Here is a 21,372-nt window from a genome sequence, read left to right on the forward strand (position 1 = left end):
AGTGGCATTTTAGAAGCTGTATGCCACAAGACACGTATATTAGACAGATTGTTATAGTTATATATAGAATATTTTATATATATCACTCGTTTTCATCATGTATTCTTATGTCTGTACACATTAACTGTGAATCTGTTCCTGTCATGGTGTAAATAGATAAATCTTCATAAATACATGTACACCGTATGACATGAGATGTACAATTCCTTATATCAGATACCGTGTCATATTCATACAATTTTCCTAGAAATTTAGAATTTTAAAATAGGTGTTACAGTATGAAGTAAGGTACAAATTATGGGAGGCAACTCTTGTAGGCTTAAGAATGAACCTTACTACATCAAGAGTTATCTTCCCTGGTATAGCAGACGGCTTCCTTTGTTGACATGGCAGACTTGACAGCAGAGAGCTCTTTCTAGATGATTTCGAAAGGGGTGTGACCACCTGGTGACTAATGCAAAAGAGTTAGCAGGTAGACATGACATTCATCTGTCTACAGTATACAGAACTTTGAAGGATATTGATTATTCAGTCACGAGTTTGGATTGAGCACAAGACAGGGACAGGGAGGCCAATGAAGTTGGATCGTCGGCGACTTGGTCAGATTGTGAGTAGGGTAAAATTAAAAAGCGTTGAGAATATCAGAAATGAGATGATTGTAATAGAAGTCCTCAGGAATGTAATGAAAACCTTAGAAAAGAATTACACAGAATTAACCGAGTGAAAAAGCGCGGAATACCCTCACCATTGATGAAAGATGCACAAAAAGAAAGACGTTTAAACTGGTGTAGGGCTCACGAAAAACAAGATTGGGATAATGTTTTCTTTTCTGATAAAAGTTCTGTCTGGCTTTTTCCGAACTGTGTGAAAATTTGGACAAAAGATACCATGAAACCTATCTACCAGCGCTCAAAACATAGCCCGGAATCACCACATGGAGTGACGCCGTTGTGTATTGTCAATGAAAATTTGACGAAAGAACCCTATTGAGATCAATGACTAATGAAGGACAGAATAAACCCAAAAGGACTTAGAAATATTGAGGATATGAAGAAAGAAGTGGTCGAATATTCGGATACGCCGTCACACGATTTCCTACAAACTTTGATCTGTAGTGTACCTAGGCACATTCAGTCGTGTATTGCAGGGCAAGGAGGTCTCAAAAAGTACTGAAAAGTCATTTAGACTGTAAGAGAATCATATCTCAACATATTCATATAAGTAAAGCTTCTACAATTTACATACACGTATTAGATATTTGCCGAAACAACTTTCTCAATAATTTCTGTTAATACTATATATGCTAATTACAACGTATATACGTCGTAAAGCTATTCATTTCTAAATTATATTAAGTTTTAAAAAAAGAGTCATTTTTTTAAAGATTATGAAGGATTTAAGCTCGCTGTACATTGTAATGTTTTTACACTTGCAGGACTGTAATGCCGTTATGAAGCAAGCCGTGTAACGAAGATGGTGAATATTCTCACTATCTTGTGACGTCATCCACGTGGACTTGCTTGATAACGGCGTTAGAGTCTAAACTTAGACATCGATACTGCTGTTACAACGGTGAATAACCACATTATCCTGTCAATACAAATCCAACTTCCAGTGATCGGAACATACGACTACAAGTAAAAAATTGGTGTGCGTAAAGTTTGATTATTTTAGGTATGACGAATTGCTTACCATTGACACAGGTTCATCATGGACGACACAAAGACTCCATTGTTAGCAGACCAGGAGGACCACTCTTACTCATCAATCGGCGGTTCTGCCACCATTAACCCGGACAGGAAGACTTCAGAATCGTCTATAGACATACACACCTCGGCATCTCAGGAAGCTGGGAACGTTACAAAAGACGATGTTAATGTTAAACTGTATAAGAGGCGATGGTATATGTTAGTTGTATTTTCTCTGATGTCGGGGACTCAGTCTTTTGTATGGAACACCTGGTCGCCCATATCAACTTCCAGTGAAGTAGCGTTTGGATGGAATGACGGGGTTATCTCCCTTATGGCCAACTGGGGGCCTATAACTTACTTTATTGGGATGCCAATATTCGCCTGGATGCTGGATATGAAAGGTGAAAAGAACTTAAATTATTTTCAGATATTGGATCGTTCACTATACCATTATATTTCATGTCGGTGATACTTCTGTTTATATATCCTATGCATTTCCTCAACTTAGTAGAGACGTACGTTTGCCTTGTGGTTAAATCTTTCGCTCGTCACACCAAAGAAACCCGGTTGGATTCCCCACATGTGTACAATGTGTAAAGCCCATTTCTGGTGTCAGTGATATTGCTGGAATATTGCTAAAAATGGCGTAGAACAAAAATCACTCATGCCACGATACAACGTACACCAAATGGCAACCCTAACTCTTACTGAAGCATACGACACAAACTATATTCTTTTCACTTTCCTTTTCTGAGGCAAGATGTATGGTCTTATTCAAATAAGGTGATAAAGACTTTGAATCTAAATCCATTCACTCATAGGCGGTGCAATTAGCCATACAGCATTGCGTTCCTTCGGAGTGCCAGTTATCCATGATCGTGGGTTCGAATCCAGCTCCACCATGATCTTGATTCTAGGTTTCACCACACGGGGTCTCATACTTGCTCCCTGTCGGGAATCACTCCACTGCACATCAAGCTGTCATGACTGAAATATTGTCCCAAAGTGTTGTCAGACAAAACAGAGATTTGTGTTTATATACATGCACCGTCCTTTCTTTATTTCATACAATGTTTTCATAACTTATCTCACCGTCTGTTGAAGGTTTGAGGATATCATCTCTTCTGAGCATGTTCTTTATAGCAGCCGGATGCGGAATACGATGTATAACCACCACCCCACCATGGGTCACGTGGTCAGTATGGTTATCGTACACTCACATATCCCAGATCATGTTATCGCCAGATTATCACACACTGTCTGCTTGAGGGGCATGTGGAAACCTAAGGTCTGCCTCACTTTAGGCTTGCCTCCCTCACGAATCTTAAACAGTTTAAACTGGAACACTGTTCAAAGCGCCCTTGAATCAAAGTCTAACTCACTCAAAATGAAGATAGACCCAGCTTATTTTCTCATTAAGCTCATTATTCACTTTTTAAAAGAATGTGCAGAAGATTTCAAATCGACCTTCTTAGAGACATAGAAATATATAAGTTGAGACAATGACTTGAGGACAAAGATTGAACACCGTCTACTTGGTATGGCATTTATAAAATTTTTTATATATACTATGGGTTTTTTTCTCCAGGACAATGCACATTGGTCAGTTTCTGAACGGTCTTGGTGGGCCGGTTGGGACAGGCGGACCCCCCTCCATGTCGGCCGCGTGGTTTCCGCCCAACGAGAGGACCACAGCCACCGCCTTATCCACAGTCATCAAGTTCCTCATGGTAGCTTGTTCTTTCATAGTAGGTAAGTCATGGTCTGTTGACAAACATGTTTCTCACAGATTCAGATATGCATGTCTGATTGCTTTGTTCACCCGAACCGAGAAGCGCTGATGAGCTGATTGAAAAGTTCGCTTGACGCAGACCGCTTTTCAGAGGCATCCCATGGTAGTTAATTATTTGGTTTTAAATAGACTTCGGATCCTTGTAGATCCGGGTTAGAATTGGTCTTCAGCAACCCATACCTGTCGTAAGAGGTGACTGACAGAGTCGAGTGGTCAGGCTCGCTGATTTGGTTGACACATGTCGTCAGTCATCGTATCCAAACTGAGTTGATCGATTCTCATGCTGTTTGATCATTGGATTGTCTGGTCCAGGCTCGATTATTTCCAGACCGCCGCCAAATAACTAGAAAATAGCTGAGTGCGGCGTTAAGCAACAATAAACAAACCAAAATTAGAGCAGTGATACTATTTTTGTTGTTTCTTATTCTTTTACATCCAGGTCCCCAACTGGTACCCGAAGTTCATACGAAAAACTGCACAGTTGATAACTTAACCATGAGGTATGCATTTTCAAATATCACGTTATGTGTAATATGATCATGTAGAATGAAATGTAACCTTTTTTAGGTAGAAGAATTATTATTGTAGACGTAAGTTTTGCATCATGCATGAAAAAATAAAGGAAACAACTATTCATTTAAAGAATACGCGATTTATGTATGAAAGGTGTTTTAATCGTTAAATAAATGTTAGTTAATTGTCTCCATATGACGTAATATTCTCGAGTTTGTGTACGTGCTTGCTCCAATTTTTCAAAAATCAAAACGTATGTCTCTGACATTTTCACATGAAGTAATCGAATAAACGTAACATTTTTTTTAAGTTCGTCCGATACATTGTTTGAAGAATTTCAACTCGGAGATGGCTGCATCAACGGCACCAATGTCACTGGTAAGAAAACAATTATCTCCACGGCATCTTTTAATGGAAAAGCATTAACTCTGAAAGATTCAATACTTAAACCGTATTGAAGCCTTAAATGCTGTATGATATGTATTAAGCGCAAGAGAATGAATGTTAAAAAATCACGAAGGAGTTATATGTAAATTATCAGTTATGAATAATGTGTAACAGTTAAGAAATTTCCGTCTAAGTGTTGGATTTATTTATAACCCATGTTTTTTAACCATGTATGACTGGTTGTGTTTCCAGTGCCGAGTGTAGCGAAACTGAGAGAAGACATAATGTTCCTCATGTATATAGGTAAGGAAATTAGTTTAATCTTAAGCACATTAAGTTATTTCAAAGTGTGCTTTGCCAGCTGCTCAAAATAAGCTAGTGCTCAAAAGAAAGTATACAGTTAGTTTGACCAAACCTGAAAATAAAATGAAAGCAAATATAAGTAAATATCTGTTTAATTTCAAAAGAGTATTCAATTCTAGACAATTTCATTTCATACAAAGTCGAAAGTACCTCACTGACTGAAAGACACACGGTATCATTGTCTGAACTTTTACACAAATCAACAAATCGGGATTTTGTGCAAAATGTCATCAAATGTTTCAGAGTGTGCCTGGTCAGTGGGCTTGTTTCTGTTGATGTTGCTGTATTTCCCCAACAAGCCCCCAAATCCCCCTTGTGTGTCGGCGTCGTTCAAGAGAGAGAGCTTCAAAGAGGGACTGAAAGATCTGCTAAGGTACACATTCACACATAACTCTTAGCCCCTATCCCAACGCCACTCACACCTCTATGAACTACGACAATGAAAACAACAACATCAACAACAAGACAAATGCATTAAGTGGTAACCATACAATGTTGCAAACAACACTGGTTATCATTGATGTACTTAATTGGATGTCCGTGAAGTCACGACCATTTTCGATAAATGTAATATGCTGAATGAATCTTTCACTCACACACACACCCACTCTCTCTCACACACACACACACATTTCAATCAGTTTTAAATTTTAGAAGCTGAAACCACACCAAGTAGAACCCAAAAGAAAAGACAACAGATACACAGACACACACGCACGTCATAAAACATCCACAAGAAATATAACAAACCAATAAAACACCGAAAACACACAAAAAAGTCAAACCGAAGCACTAACAAAATACAATCACCTCCTCAGGAATCAAAATCTGCATCAAAGCATGATAATGATGCTGTTCCTATTTTGCCTTCACCAGGAGGTATCAGTTCTGGGTGCTCGCCCTGGTGTTCGGCATGGCCGGAGGGGGTAGCACCGCGTGGTCAGGGGTGCTGAAGGTCAACATGAAACCCACGGGTATCAGTCAGGACCAGGCGGGCTGGATCGGCTTCTACACCTTCTTTGTGAGCTGTGCCGCCATGATGATAGTAGCCAGGTGAGCTAGTGAGTTTAGGCCCTGTCACACCATGACGACTTAGCCAGAGTATTCGGGATGTCACGATACATAACTTTCATGAATCGACACGTATCATGATACCTAATCAATCAATCAATCTTTATTCATACTGAAGGCCACAGGCCCATAGTATACAAGGCCCATATGATACCTATTTTCGCGGCATTATTTCGTAAATTTAGTTACATTTTGAACATTAATATTTCATATTTTATGATTGTCCATGAAATGATCAACATTTTTGATTCTCAGAGATTAACAAGTTCTAATTTCCCATCTTTGTGCATGAAAAATAATCATTTATAACTCTCATAACATAAAAGAAACAAGATAAAGTTGCAAAATGCAAACTATACATAAACCGATATTTTCAAAACTAAATATCGATACAGTTTTGAATGTATCGATAATTGTATCCTCTTAGAAAAAGTATCGATGTATCGTGACATCCCTACACAGCATGTCGACGTATCAAAATCGATGTTTTTAAGTGTTGGGCGTATACATAGCGTATTCGTAACGAGTTTGACGTATAGATATTGTGATAACGTACTAGTAACCTACAAGTGTAGAAGTGAGCACAGCTCACATACCCCCGCTTCCCACTTTGGGACATGGAAATGACTGATATTGATATGTATAATGTGACAAGGATCAGCAGCTCACAAGACTTTCTCTTTGACTCTACTAAATTTTATATACATGTTAGATAATAGTTTTGACATGTACTGATTACGGTAATAATTTATGGAAACTAGATTTATTTGTTTTCCGTGGAAACCTGACATACAATTGAACTTGACTGTCTCATGTTGCACACAATGAAGTGGACGTAGATGAAGATTGCTATTTTTTAGCACATGGCATATCTGTGGGTCATGATTAACTTGTGTATTAAGTTTGGTGAACCTAGCATGTATAGTTTCGATGATATGCCGTGGTCAGGTAACCATCAAATACATTTTGCAGGTACCTAGCATGAACCTAGCATGTAAACTTTAAGAGATATGCTCCGGACAAAACCATCAAACACATTTGGCACTAAGTTATGTTTCCATGGAAACAGCCAAAAACTAAATTCTGAAAAACCTTTGAAATAGCAAAAGGCATATCAATGGGTAATGATTAACATGTGTGTGAAGTTTGGTGAACGTAGCATGTAAACTTTAAGAGATATACTCCGGACAAAATAATCGAACACATTTGGCACTAAGTTATGTTTCCATGGAAACAGCAAAAAATACAATTCATATCTGGATCTACCCCCCAAAAGGCACATCTAGGGATCATGCTTGATATGTGTACCAAGTTTGATGAAGCTAGCATGTATAGTTTGGAAGATCTGCTCCGGACAAGATGACATCCTCATAGTCACAGCCTAAGTCGTGTTTCCATGGAAACAGCAAAAAATACAATTCATATCTGGATCTACCCCCCAAAAGGCACATCTAGGGATCATGCTTGATATGTGTACCAAGTTTGATGAAGCTAGCATGTATAGTTTGGAAGATCTGCTCCGACAAGATGACATCCTCATAGTCACAGCCTAAGTCGTGTTTCCATGGAAACAGCAAAAATACAATTCATATCTGGATCTACCCCCAAAAGGCACATCTAGGGATGCTTGATATGTGTACCAAGTTTGATGAAGCTAGCATGTATAGTTTGGAAGATCTGCAGTCACAGCCTAAGTCGTGTTTCCATGGAAACAGCCAAAAACTAAATTCTGAAATTTAAAATAGCAAAAGGCACATGAATGAAACTTGTAAACTTTAAGAGATATGCTCTGGACAAAATAATCGAACAAAATAGCAAAAGGCATATCAATGGGTAATGATTAACATGTGTGTGAAGTTTGGTGAACCTAGTATGTAAACTTTAAGAGATATGCTCCGGACAAAGTTTCGGGACGGACGGACGGACAGAATGAACGCTATATACCCCCGTTACTTTGTAGAGGGGGTATAATAAAGAACGTTTCGATAACTTATACCAACGAATGCTTTAATAGCGTGTTGCCGGCTTTCACAACTTATGCCCAACGCTACATGAAATGGTTCATCACGCACTCACTGTGTCTGTTGTAGGCTGGTTGATGTGTTCTCCCGCTACATGAAGTGGTTCATCAGTGGCGTGTACTTCATCGCGGCATCATTCTTCGCCTGGTTTGCCGTCATATGCACTGGACTGCTGCCGGCCACCTTACGTAATTATCTCCTCTTACGTAACACATGCTGCCTACTTTAATCCAGGTTTAGTATGATTCTTGGTTTGTCAGCTGGTCCTCCATGGTTGCAGCTAGTATAAGGCATGGTGATAACTGTCTCGATAATAATAATTATATTTTTATTTGCATTCACATTCTAAGGACACTTCTATAGGAAGTGGGATCATTTGAACCCTGAGCCGTCTTTGTCCAATCAATATACACGAAGGAAACATGGGTTCTTGAGCCAGTCAGATGTCACTGTCTTAAAACCATTCAGTTTTACCACAATAACTCGTAAAGTTCATTCTCAGGAACTTACATCTGTCCTTAATAGTACGCCTGCCAAGTTGTCGTCGGATTATCACAAAAACGTAAAGTGAGTGAGTGAGATGATTTTAGCAATATTCCAGCAACATCACGACGGGGGACGCCAGAAATTGGCTTCACACATTGTTCCCATGTGGGGAATCGAACCCGGGCCTTCGGCGTCACGAGCGAACGTTTTAACCACTAGGCTATCCCACCGATCCACAGACGTAAAGACATACAGCTGGTATCATCACTATTTGATAGTGATTCATAAACATTTGCTCATGATATAGTCTGAATGGTTCAATCGACTCTTATAGATGTGGGAAGTGTTTGTCGTATATATTTTTATATATCTGATTGCTGGACACGGGGTATATCGGACCGTATTGCAGTGTGACTACTGTGTTTGTAGCGACATTATACGTGAGCGTGATATCAGCGCAGACAGCTCTCCAGACTTCTATTCCAATCATCTTTGAGATGGGCTGCGAACTCACCTATCCTATCGGAGAGGGCACTACCAATGGTGCCATGACACTCATGAACAACGCTGGAGCTCTGGTCTTTTTGTTGGTGCTTATGATTCCAAATATTGGTAAGTGGATACAATTTTGGCCACATTCTCTTGTGTTCTTTTTCTGATAGAGATATTTGAATATCATATGTGTCAAATGAACAGAATTAGTTATTTTAATAGTTTGTGTCTATGTGAACAGCATCTTGAAGATGAGGGGATATTTCTCGGGTCAACTGTGGTCAGAGTTTTAAGAATACAGACAACCCCATAAACTATCTGTCGTGGGATACCTGTTTTCATGTTGAGGAAGATTAAATATTAATTAGATGTCTAGTGTTTTAAACATTTCTCAGGGCAATTTGATATCGGCACTTTGTCATCCCCGACATGATCACAGTGTCTTCACCGTGTACGTTAAGGTGATGCTTCTACATTATGTTACAGGGACGGTGTGGATGAACTGGGCATTGGTTGGAGCCATTGTAGTTTCAATACCCATGTTATTAATGATCCGAGAAACCCACCACAGACTGGATGTTGATGAAACTAAAGTCGTCAAAGATTAACAGTTAAATGTTCACAACAAATATCATTGTGACATGGACACCCGTTCCAATTGAAGTATAAGGTGAGCGTGAAGTGTGCATAATAACGACAAACGTACTGATTCTACTACATGTACCTGCGTCATGGTATTCACCTATTGTGTGATATCAAACGTACTGCTTCTACTACCTGCGTCATGGTCTACACCTATTGTGTGATATCAAACGTACTGCTTCTACTACCTGTGCCATGGTCTACACCTATTGTGTGATATCAAACGTACTGCTACTACTACCTGCGTCATGGTCTACACCTATTTTGTGATATCAAACGTACTGCTTCTACTACCTGTGCCATGGTCTACACCTATTGTGTGATATCAAACGTACTGCTACTACTACCTGCGTCATGGTCTACACCTATTGTGTGATATCAAACGTACTGCTTCTACTACCTGCGTCATGGTCTACACCTATTGTGTGATATCAAACGTACTGCTTCTACTACCTGCGTCATGGTCTACACCTATTGTGTGATATCAAACGTACTGCTTCTACTACCTGCGCCATGGTATTCACCTATTGTGTGATATCAAACGTACTGCTTCTACTACCTGCGCCATGGTATACACCTATTTTGTGATATCAAACGTACTGCTTCTACTACCTGTGCCATGGTCTACACCTATTGTGTGATATCAAACGTACTGCTTCTACTACCTGCGTCATGGTCTACACCTATTGTGTGATATCAAACGTACTGCTACTACTACCTGCGTCATGGTCTACACCTATTGTGTGATATCAAACGTACTGCTTCTACTACCTGCGCCATGGTCTACACCTATTGTGTGATATCAAACGTACTGCTTCTACTACCTGCGTCATGGTATACACCTATTGTGTGATATCAAACGTACTGCTTCTACTACCTGCGTCATGGTCTACACCTATTGTGTGATATCAAACGTACTGCTTCTACTACCTGCGCCATGGTCTACACCTATTGTGTGATATCAAACGTACTGCTTCTACAACCTGCGTCATGGTATTCACCTATTGTGTGATATCAAACGTACTGCTTCTACTACCTGCGCCATGGTATTCACCTATTGTGTGATATCAAACGTACTGATTCTACTACCTGCGTCATGGTATTCACCTATTGTGTGATATCAAACGTACTGCTTCTACTACCTGCGTCATGGTATTCACCTATTGTGTGATATCAAACGTACTGCTTCTACTTGCGTCATGGTATTCAACTATTGTGTGATATCAAACGTACTGCTTCTACTACCTGCGCCATGGTATTCACCTATTGTGTGATATCAAACGTACTGATTCTACTACCTGCGTCATGGTATTCAACTATTGTGTGATATCAAAAGTACTGCTTCTACTACCTGCGTCATGGTATTCACCTATTGTGTGATATCAAACGTACTGCTACAACTACTACCTGTCTCATTGCATACATTTATTGAGTGATATCAAACCCATTACTACTACTACTACTACTACTACTACTACTACTACTACTACTACTACTACTGCTACTGCTGCTGCTGCTGCTGCTGCTAGTACTACTACTACTACTAACTGCCTCAGTCGTAATATACATCTTTTGTGTAATACCACATGGTCATGGTGGCAAGAATGACATATGTCAATTCAATTTTGTCCAAACCTATTTATGTCTTCATTCATCTTCTGTCGGCAATAAACACTTTCTATGTTTTCATTTAAGTTATTGACCGAATCGATATATCATTATGAAGTCATGTGTGTGCAATATAAAGTGAACAAAATGTAATATTGATACAATGTTTGAATAAAAATTAAAGAACACTTTCCTGATTCAGTGTTTATTTGCCTACAAATGACATTGAGATATTTTCTATCATATTAGTCATTACGCCAGCTGTTTCCTAAAAGTTCTGTCTCAAACACATCCAACAAACAAATCATTTTGTTCACTGGAACGTGCCTGCTGGACATTGTGAAATGTGGACACCAGTCTGGATTGGTGAATATTGCTCCACATCATGGGGAAGGTCTTTTCATACGACTGACTGACTGAGTTTAGTTTAACGCCGCTTTTAGCAATATTTCAGCAACATCACGGCGGGGAACACCTGAAATGGGCTTCACACATTGTACCCATGTGGGGATTCGAGCCCGGGTCTTCGGCGAGACGAGCCAACGCTTTAACCCCTAGGCTACCCCACCGCCCCTTTTTCATACGAAATACGTACTTGTTGATATATGTATTAAGGAACAGATAAAATACAAACATCAATCACATCAACACCACGTATGATAGGATACATTCACGTCATTATAGATGGTTCGCAATCAAAATACATGGTGTGATTTGGGATATTGTACAATTTTTCATGCAAAGTTGTTCATGATGGAAAATTGTCTGAAGAATTCCAAGTAACAACAGGAGTTAGACAATGTCGCTTGCTATCACCTCTACTATTCTTGGTGGTGCTTGACTGGGTCACAAGGGAAGCCTATGCTGACACTGGAAAGGCATACAGTGGACTCTCACCAGTAGACTTGAGGACTTAGACTTTGCAGACGACCTAGCGCTCCTTGCACACAGACTCCAGGACATCAAGACAAGCTGGATGCACTGGGATCTCAACAAAAACAGAGATAAGACGAAAGTTCTGAGGACCCAAAACAAACAGCAAGATCCATTACAGGTCAACGGACAAGTGATTGAAGACGTCACCGAATTCACCTATCTGGGCAGCAAAGTCAGCACAACTGGTGGCACTGACGAGGACATCAGGCTAGGATCAGAAAAGCCCAATATGCTTTCACCACATTAAGACCGTTCTGGAAAATCGCTGTCCTATCCCTGAAAACCAAGCTGCTAATCATCAGCTTTTATGTTCGTTCCGTCGTGCTTTATTGGTCGGAAACGTGGAGAGTAACCAAGATCAGTTCCATCAAAATACATCAACAAAATGTCTCCGACAGATTCTCTGCATCATCTGGTTCGATAAAGTCCTCAACCTTGACTTGTGGGAAGCAGCAAACCAAGACCCAGTCTCTGATCAGATCAAGCGACAATTGGACATACGCTAAGAAAGCACAAAACAAATATCACCAGACAAGCGCTTGACTGGAACCCACAAGGCAAGAGGAAAAGAGGACGTCCAAAACAGACCTGGAGACGAAGCCTGGAAAAGGAAATAAGAGAATCCGGCTTAACCTGGGAGGCTACCAAGAGCATAGCCACTGACAGGCAGTGGAGGACAACTGTTGAGGCCATATGCTCCTCGAGGAGTAAAGGGGATTAAGTCAAGTAAGTCACAATTGTAACTGCCTTAATCAAATCGAATTGCAGCACAGGAAACATTAACTGCGTGTAGTGAGCAGATATAATTCAGTATGTTTCAGAAAAAAACATTGAAGACTACTACCCAAATGATTACACAGTTGATTTATTCAATTTCCGAGACCTGAGGTTGTTAGAATAACATATGTATATCAAAACAACCCGCTGTTTTCACACACACTCATCATAAAACTGAATTCAATATTGTATAAAGTTCACAACTAGAGTACAATAAAAACACACAAAATGCCACTTGTAAAACAAATTTGAAACATCAGTAGCTTTTCTTTTTGGTTAATTTTTGTGGTTCTACAGGTCTCCAAAAGGGGGCATCAATTAATATGGAATAGTTGAAAATATAGAAAAAAGTAATATAAGGACCAAGACAGAAAATGGCAAATTCAGATAGCTGTAATTAATTACTTAGTACTTAATCTTTCAGTTTTAGTTGAATTGTTCACTGTTACACCATACATGGTGTACCAGAAGCCGAAGGGGAGAAATCGATGGCATGCAAGGAAACTATTCTCAACCTATTCACAAAGTACCTAACGTTCAAAACGTGGCAACCAATTGACGTTATTAGAGCCCATCGCCTTGGGCGTAAGCGTGCCGATTCAACTCAGCCACGCCCGATAATTGTCAAGGTACAAGTGTCAGATGACAAAGTTAGAGCACTGAAAGCAAGGCCTGTGCTGAAGGAAAATGGATATGGTATATCCAGTGATCTGACCACACGCCAACGTCAACAACTTCACGATCTGAAAGAAACTGGCCAGTTTGGTTACTTCAAGAACGGTGAACTTGTAGTGGTACCGAGTGAACGTGCGCACACTCAGTCTCGTCCCCATATGAGGATTACACAAAGTAGTCGTCAGCCACGTACTGATCGTGACGACCGTCAACAAAATGCAAGTACTGTATCTGAATAGGACGGCGGCCAAGGCCCGGACTTTATATCACAGGGTCCTCTTAGCACTGACACCGGTGATAATCGTCATTCGCTTTCTCGGATTGAAACTGACAGTGAGAAAACAGCCTTTTTTGTGCTGGAACATAAATGGGTTGACTGAAAAGATTGATGATATCAGTTTTATCGATTATGTTTGTAAATTTCACATCATATGTTTGATTGAGACTTTTGTAACCGATATCTCTTACAGTTGGTTGGATGGCTATGACGTGTTCTATAGCCCTGCTATCAAATTGTCAGATCACGGTAGACTCTCAGGTGGTGTTTGCGTTTGCATCCACCATTCGCTTAGGAACAATTATAGACAATTAACATCTGATATTGATAATTTCATTTGTATCAAATTCTTAAAGGAATTGTTTTCACTTGACAAAGATATGAATTTGATGTGTACTTATATTCCTCCTATTGGTTCAACGTACTATAAGCATATGAATCACAAATGTAATATTGAACAACTGGAGCAATATCTGCTAGCGAATCTCCATGACTTTGCTGAATGTCACACTGTTATCTGTGGTGATCTGAATGCCCGTACAGGTAAACAGAACAATGTGTCTCCTAGTCTTGATGATGATAATAGGAATCATATATTCCAAGCGGGCGCTGATGATGACAACTATCCTATTGATGATCGTAATTCTCACGACACTGTTGTTAATAATTTTGGTAATCTGTTATTAGATTTATGCTGCTATACCTTCAACCTGTTCATAGCGAACGGTAGAGTGTATGGAGACTCGCAAGGCGAATATACGTTTCATGGGCAACAGGGATCAAGTGTCAATGACTATTTTATTGGTTCACCAGACTTCTTCCAATTTATTAACTTGTTGAATATTGGAGACAGAGTAGACTCTGATCATTTACCACTAGAACTGACTTGTCAATTTCCAAATATGAACAACTCAAGTGATAAAACCATATTGATGATTATAAAGAAAAGATTGTTTGGAACGACGCCTGTTGCGAAATATTTTTAGATAATTTGAAAAGTAAGACTTCATTTTATAATGACCGTCTCTTATCGAAACTTGAGTTCGATCTAAACGGAGCTTTAGATGAGTTTGTCCATGTCATATTAGATTCAGCAGATTGTATGAAGAAAAAGACTAAGCCGTTTAAGCAAAACTATAAAACACCCTTAAGTGACGAGTGTAAATCTGCGCGACGAGACGCGCGCAAAGCACTTAGAAGTTTTCGGTGTAGACGTTAGGAGAGCAACAGAAATTATTTTTGTAAAATGAGAAACAAATACAAAGCTTCATGTAGAAAATTCAAATCTAACCTGCGTAATCAAAGATTGAACAGATTGAATGATTCTATCCACAATCCTGCTATGTTCTGGAAACAAATTCGTTCATTAAGAAAGAGATCAAATCCTAAAAGTAATATTTCAAAATGTGAATGGATGACACATTTCAAGACAGTTTTTTCTAATGATGCTGTTTTTCCAAGCGATGGTTATTCCTTCGATGATGAAATTATCTCTTCGAATGACTATGACACTGTTGATCAAATGATTTTGGAAACACAAATTTCAGTAGATGAGATAAAGAATGCTATAAACAACTTAATGAGCGGAAAAGCAGCTGGTCCCGACAATATTATAATCGAAATGGTTAAATGTTCTCAAATAGAGTTAATGCCCTTCCTCCATAAGTGTTTTAATACTGTATTTGAAAGCAGTTCGTTTCCAGAAAGCTGGTCTCGTTCAATTATCGTCCCTATACATAAAAAGGGGGCTCAAGACAATCCAGATAATTATAGAGGCATATCTTTAATGAGTGAACATATTTACAACTGTTTTAAACAACAGAATCTCAAACTGGTCAAATCTAAGAAACTTAATTCCTGAATGTCAGGCGGCTTTTAGAAAAGATTATTCAACTACTGACCATATCTTTACACTATATGCAATAATACAAAAGTGTCTATCGCGTAATAAACACAAACTTTATGTAGCATTTGTTGACTTTAAGAAAGCTTTTGACTCTGTGGATCGTTGTAAATTATGGCACTGCTTACGAAAGTCTGGTTTACAAGGGAAAATGTATTCTATTTTAAAATCTATGTACTTGAATATTAAATCATGTGTTCGTTGTGGTGATGATGTCACCGATTTTTTCGAATGTCCCATGGATGTTCGGCAAGGGTGTATTTTAAGCCCTGTATTGTTTTCCTTCCTTATAAGCGAACTGTATTATGATATTTCCAATGCAGGTAAACATGGTGTGCAAATGTTTCCAGATATGATTGAAATTTTTATCCTCCTTTTTGCCGATGATGTAATTTTAGTGTCAGATACTATCGTCGGTCTACAAAACCAACTGAATATTTTGGAACGTTATACAAATGAATGGAAATTATTTGTTAATTTTGAAAAAACAAACATAGTTATCTTTAGAAGAGGTGGGCCTGTCGCCTCTAAAGAAAAATGGTTTTTGAGTGGCAAAAACGTATCTATTGTTAATCAGTATACCTATCTCGGACTATTGTTTTCCCATACCATGAACTTTAAAAAGAGTGTTATAGACCTGAAATCACGTGCTAAGAAGGCTCTTATTAATGTTATGTCAGTTTCCCAGAATTTTGGAATTTTAACCCCGAAAATATATTTTAAATTGTTTGATGCACAAATCCAACCGATTATGCTTTATGGGTCTGAAATTTGGGGATTTCAACGTCATGAATGTCTAGAGAAACTACACCTTTTAGCATGTAAAAGATTTTAAATGTAGCGCGAGCAGCACCAACTTGTATGGTTTATGGAGAATGTGGTAGATATCCGATATATATAAATTCACAAATCAGATGTTTAAAATATTGGTTAAAGATCCTTGGAATGCACGAACAAAGAATCCCCAAACTAGCTTATAACATGCTTGTACATTTAGATGATAGAGGTAAGACAACATGGGCATCTCATATTAGAACTCTTTTATTTTCTCATGGCTTTGGATTCGTGTGGCTAAATCAAACAGTTGGTAATATTAATCTATTTCTTAAGCAATTTCGAGAACAATCTGTTAGCATGTATTATCAAGAATGGCATTCCTGTCTAGACAATAGTTCAAGATACCAGTTGTATAGATCACATAAGAGCTTAATTCAACCAGAACTATATCTATCTGTATTGACATCTAGAAATATCAGACGCACACTTGTTAATTTTCGATTGGGCTTGTTAGACTTATCAGTAAATAAGGGCCGACGATTTTCAATAGAGAGACGTTTAAGGATATGTCCATTATGTAACTCGGCTATAGAAGATGAAATTCACTTCGCTTTTGTATGCCCACATTATGCTGATTTAAGAAAAAAAATATATCCCAAATAATTACCTGTTAAAATATCCTTCATCTGCCTTTGCTTCCATTCTATCCTCCAAAAAATGAAAATGTAATACGTAATCTTGCGCTTTATGTAAAACATGCTGTTTTCCTTAGAAGCAATATCTTATCTGAACTGTAATTTCTTTGTGAAATGTCTGTGACACGTGCTGTATATATACTTGTAATCCTTGTATATGGGCCGGAGGCCTTAAGTACAATAAATATCTTTGACTTTGACTTGACAGACAAAACAGTTGTTGTAGATCTGTTCTCTACCCCCAGCTGCTGTGTACATCAGTGTGTTAGCTGGAAGGATGGTGATCATCTTCGAGTTTGGGTGTGAACTGACCTACCCCACCTGCAAGGGCTCAACGAACAGCGCGATGACGTTGATGAACAACATAGGACCGTTCATATACCTTCTAATCCTAATGATTCCTGGTATAGGTAAGAAGCTTATTTTTGTGAAGAAATCACATACAAAACAAATCCGCAAACAAACTTTCGCAGTGTGGACATGTTTATCTATATTAGTAAGTGAGAAAGCCACGCATGCGCAATCAAAATATATTTAGAAGATAAAGCTACTCTGTTTTCAATTTTGCGGTCCTTTATCGTTGATTTAAGACCGCTGAATGTTTAATTTACATTTATATACTGCCGCTTTTGCGCTGCTGACGGATTTTCCAGCTTCGTAGTTTCTTCACTGGGATTAGGGTCAAGGAATTCTTCTTCAAAGAAGCTTTTTACTTCAAAAACACCAAAGATGCTGCCGAGATAGAAATTGCCGATATCCGACATGTTTGTTTACAAACAATAGGGTCAACGAGCTCGTTGTATTCATACGCGGTGAATCGGTCACTTTAATTAGCGGTCTTAAACTGCCATTTAAGAACGGTTTTGATGAGCTCTCAGCCAATCAGAATCGAGTATCACACAATGTTGTGCTAGAATTAAGATTTGTACGACATATTTTGGCCGCCACCTAGAAGCACTAAGCTCACTGCACCAGGTCGATACACTGCCGACATTCCCCTCACTGATGTACATTAATACTATATGTGTGTGATAATATACAACGATTAGACCGCATATCAACACGGATAGGTCACAGGACCAGCAGGCCAGTGTCACCGTATTTTTCTAGGGCAACACGAAGAGACTTCATGAGCACAACCCTTTCCTACTGCAGATAGCAGAGCGACCTGTCAGTCTGTAGTGGACTGGCTGATATACCCTACTGGGTCGGAGAAACGGGTAAGTCAAAAAGTGTGACTAACAGTAATACCCCTATCACACCAAACTTGTTCTCAAAATGTTCTTGAAATAAAATGTTCGGATCGGGCTTGAACTGTGTGCGAACGGACTGGACGTAGTGGCACCTGTTTACACTATGTTTAAGAATTGTATGGACGGGCTCGGTCGGACTAGGGAGGGAAGGGTGCTCCAGAACGTTGAACATGTCCAACGTTATACCCGTTCTAAAATAGGACGGAGTGACAACGTCCTTAAAACGAGATTGCCGTACTACGGACGGAGTTGCCGTACTTCAATCTTACCGGGGACGTGTGCGGACGTAGTACAGTCGGGCATTACTTACAATACGTTTGTACGCAGTTTCCACCACGTCCATCCCGTTCGCAGACAGACCTACCTCGATCACATTACGTCCTTACTCAGTTTCTATTCCGTGCAAATATGTTCAAAACAAAATGAATTGTTCTGAAGAAGTTCGTAGTACGTTTCTACGCGGTTCTGAAAGTTCGCAATGGGCTTTCATTATGTTGTACTCGTTAGTACGTTTGTGTCGTTCTCACGCAATTCTTGCTTCGTCAACACTGTGTTTAGTACAACTTCTTTTATTTCGTAAGTGCACGATAAATGTCCGATATAAAACAAGTTGCTATCCATCAAATATGTCATCAGTGACTGAGAGCAGCAGCGATTTTAGGCTGAACATTTTAGGCATCATTTCAATCTTACTGAAATTATATTCCATGTACTCGCAGACTATTATTTTCTTTGGTTCATAGTGTGTTTATATATATAATATGTCAATTTGAAACAAAACACGTATATGAGATAGATTGTTATTAACAGAATCTTTCTATACAATACTCGTTTCCATCGTATTATCTCCTGTCAGTACACAGTTCCTGTGAATGCATTCCTGTCATGATATGAAACTATATTCTCATAAATACAATCACCCGAAACATGTATGATTTACAATTTCTAATTTCAGATACAGCATCTTATTTATGTATGTTAATTATACTGCCTTCGTAAAAATAATCAATTTTAAATTGCATTCGGTTTCACATAAAATGTAATTATTAAAGGTTATGAAGGATTTAAGCTCGCTGTTATTTGTTGTATATTATTGTAATATTTTTACACATGCAGGGCGCTTCGGTATAGATTCTAATGCCGTTATGAAGTTAGTGGTGTAAAGAAGATGGTGAATATTCTTACTATCTTGTCACGTTATCTACGTGCACTTGCTTGATAACGGCGTTAGAGGCTAAACTTAGACATCGATACTGCTGTTACAACGGTGAATACCTACATTATCCTGTCACTACAAATCCAACTTTCAGTGATCGGAACATACGACTACAAGTAAAAAATTGGTGTGCGTAAAGTTTGATTATTTTAAGTATGACAAATTGCTTACCATTGACACAGGTTCATCATGGACGACACAAAGACTCCATTGTTAGCAGACCAGGAGGACCACTCTTACTCATCAATCGGCGGTTCTGCCACCATTAACCCGGACAGGAAGACTTCAGAATCGTCCATAGACATACACACCTCGGCATCTCAGGAAGCTGGGAACGTTACACAAGACGATGTTAATGTTAAACTGTATAAGAGGCGATGGTATATGTTAGTTGTATTTTCCCTGTTGTCGGGGACACAAGCTTTTGTATGGAATACCTGGTCGCCCATATCAACTTCCAGTGAAGTAGCGTTTGGATGGAATGACGGGGTTATCTCCCTTATGGCCAACTGGGGGCCTATAACTTACTTTATTGGGATGCCAATATTCGCCTGGATGCTGGATATGAAAGGTGAAAAGAACTTAAATTATTTTCAGATATTGGATCGTTCACTATACCTTTATATGTCATATCGGTGATACTTCTGTTTATATATCCTATGCATTTCCTCAACTTAGTAGAGACATGCGTCTGCCTTGTGGTTAAAACGTTCGCTCGTCACGACGAAGAAACCCAGTTGGATTCCCCACATGGGTACAATGTGTGAAGCCCATTTCTGGTGTCAGTGATATTGCTGGAATATTGCTAAAAATGGCGTAGAATCAAACTCACTCATGCCATGATATATCGTACACAATGGCAACCCTAACTCTTACTGAAGCATATGACACAAACTATATTCTTTTCACTTTCCTTTTCTGAGGCAAGATGTATGGTCTTATTCAAATAAGGTGATAAAGACTGAATCTAAATCCATTCACTCATAGGCGGTGCAATTAGCCATACAGCATTGCGTTCCTTCGGAGTGCCAGTTATCCATGATCGTGGGTTCGAATCCAGCTCCACCATGATCTTTATTCTAGGTTTCACCACACGAGGTCTCATACTTGCTCTCTGTCGGGAATCACTCCACTGCACATCAAGCTGGCATGACTGAAATATTGTCCAAAGTGTTGTCAGACAAAACAGAGATTTGTGTTTACATGTATATACATGCACCGTCCTTTCTTTATTTCATACAATGTTTTCAAAACTTATCTCACCGTCTGTTGAAGGTTTGAGGATATCATCTCTTCTGAGCATGTTCTTTATAGCAGCCGGGTGCGGAATACGATGTATAACCACCACCCCACCATGGGTCACGTGGTCAGTATGGTTATCGTACACTCACATATCCCAGATCATGTGATCGCCAGATTATCACACACTGTCTGCTTGAGGGGCATGTGGAAACCCAAGGTCTGCCTCACTTTAGGCTTGCCTCCCTCACGAATCTTAAACAGTTTAAACTGGAACACTGTTCAAAGCGCCCTTGAATCAAAGTCTAACTCACTCAAAATGAAGATAGACCCAGCTTATTTTCTCATTAAGCAAATTATTCACGTTTTTAAAAGAATGTGCAGAAGACTTCAAATCGACCTTCTTAGAGACATAGAAATATATAAGTTGAGACAATGACTTGAGGACAAAGATTGAACACCGTCTACTTGGTATGGCATTTATAATTTTTTATATATACTATGGGTTTTTTTCTCCAGGACAATGCACATTGGTCAGTTTCTGAACGGTCTTGGTGG

General features: G+C 39.1%; 1 protein-coding gene across 1 annotated transcript; it reads left to right on the forward strand.

Moving 5' to 3' along the window:
• Positions 1-1,710: 1,710 nt before the first annotated feature.
• Positions 1,711-9,424, forward strand: LOC124262667 (solute carrier family 49 member 4 homolog). Its single transcript, XM_046697175.1, has 11 exons — positions 1,711-2,092; positions 2,796-2,886; positions 3,280-3,443; positions 3,923-3,983; positions 4,307-4,374; positions 4,636-4,686; positions 4,990-5,119; positions 5,623-5,799; positions 7,908-8,026; positions 8,754-8,936; positions 9,303-9,424. The coding sequence occupies exons 1-11, from the start codon at positions 1,711-1,713 to the stop codon at positions 9,422-9,424; spliced, it is 1,548 nt and encodes a 515-aa protein (XP_046553131.1).
• The last annotated feature ends 11,948 nt before the right edge of the window (positions 9,425-21,372 follow it).

Source organism: Haliotis rubra, unplaced genomic scaffold (genome assembly GCF_003918875.1).
Source record: "Haliotis rubra isolate DU_JTF1 unplaced genomic scaffold, ASM391887v1 Scf85, whole genome shotgun sequence".
Taxonomy (NCBI): domain Eukaryota; kingdom Metazoa; phylum Mollusca; class Gastropoda; order Lepetellida; family Haliotidae; genus Haliotis; species Haliotis rubra.

Excerpts from the sequence above, each read along its gene's own strand:
- LOC124262667 (XM_046697175.1), top strand. The coding sequence starts at position 1,711 with ATGGACGACACAAAGACTCCATTGTTAGCAGACCAGGAGGACCACTCT. Across the intron at positions 3,984-4,306 it reads GTTGATAACTTAACCATGAG|TTCGTCCGATACATTGTTTG; the intron begins GTATGCATTTTC and ends ATTTTTTTTAAG. Across the intron at positions 8,027-8,753 it reads ACTGCTGCCGGCCACCTTAC|CGACATTATACGTGAGCGTG; the intron begins GTAATTATCTCC and ends CTGTGTTTGTAG.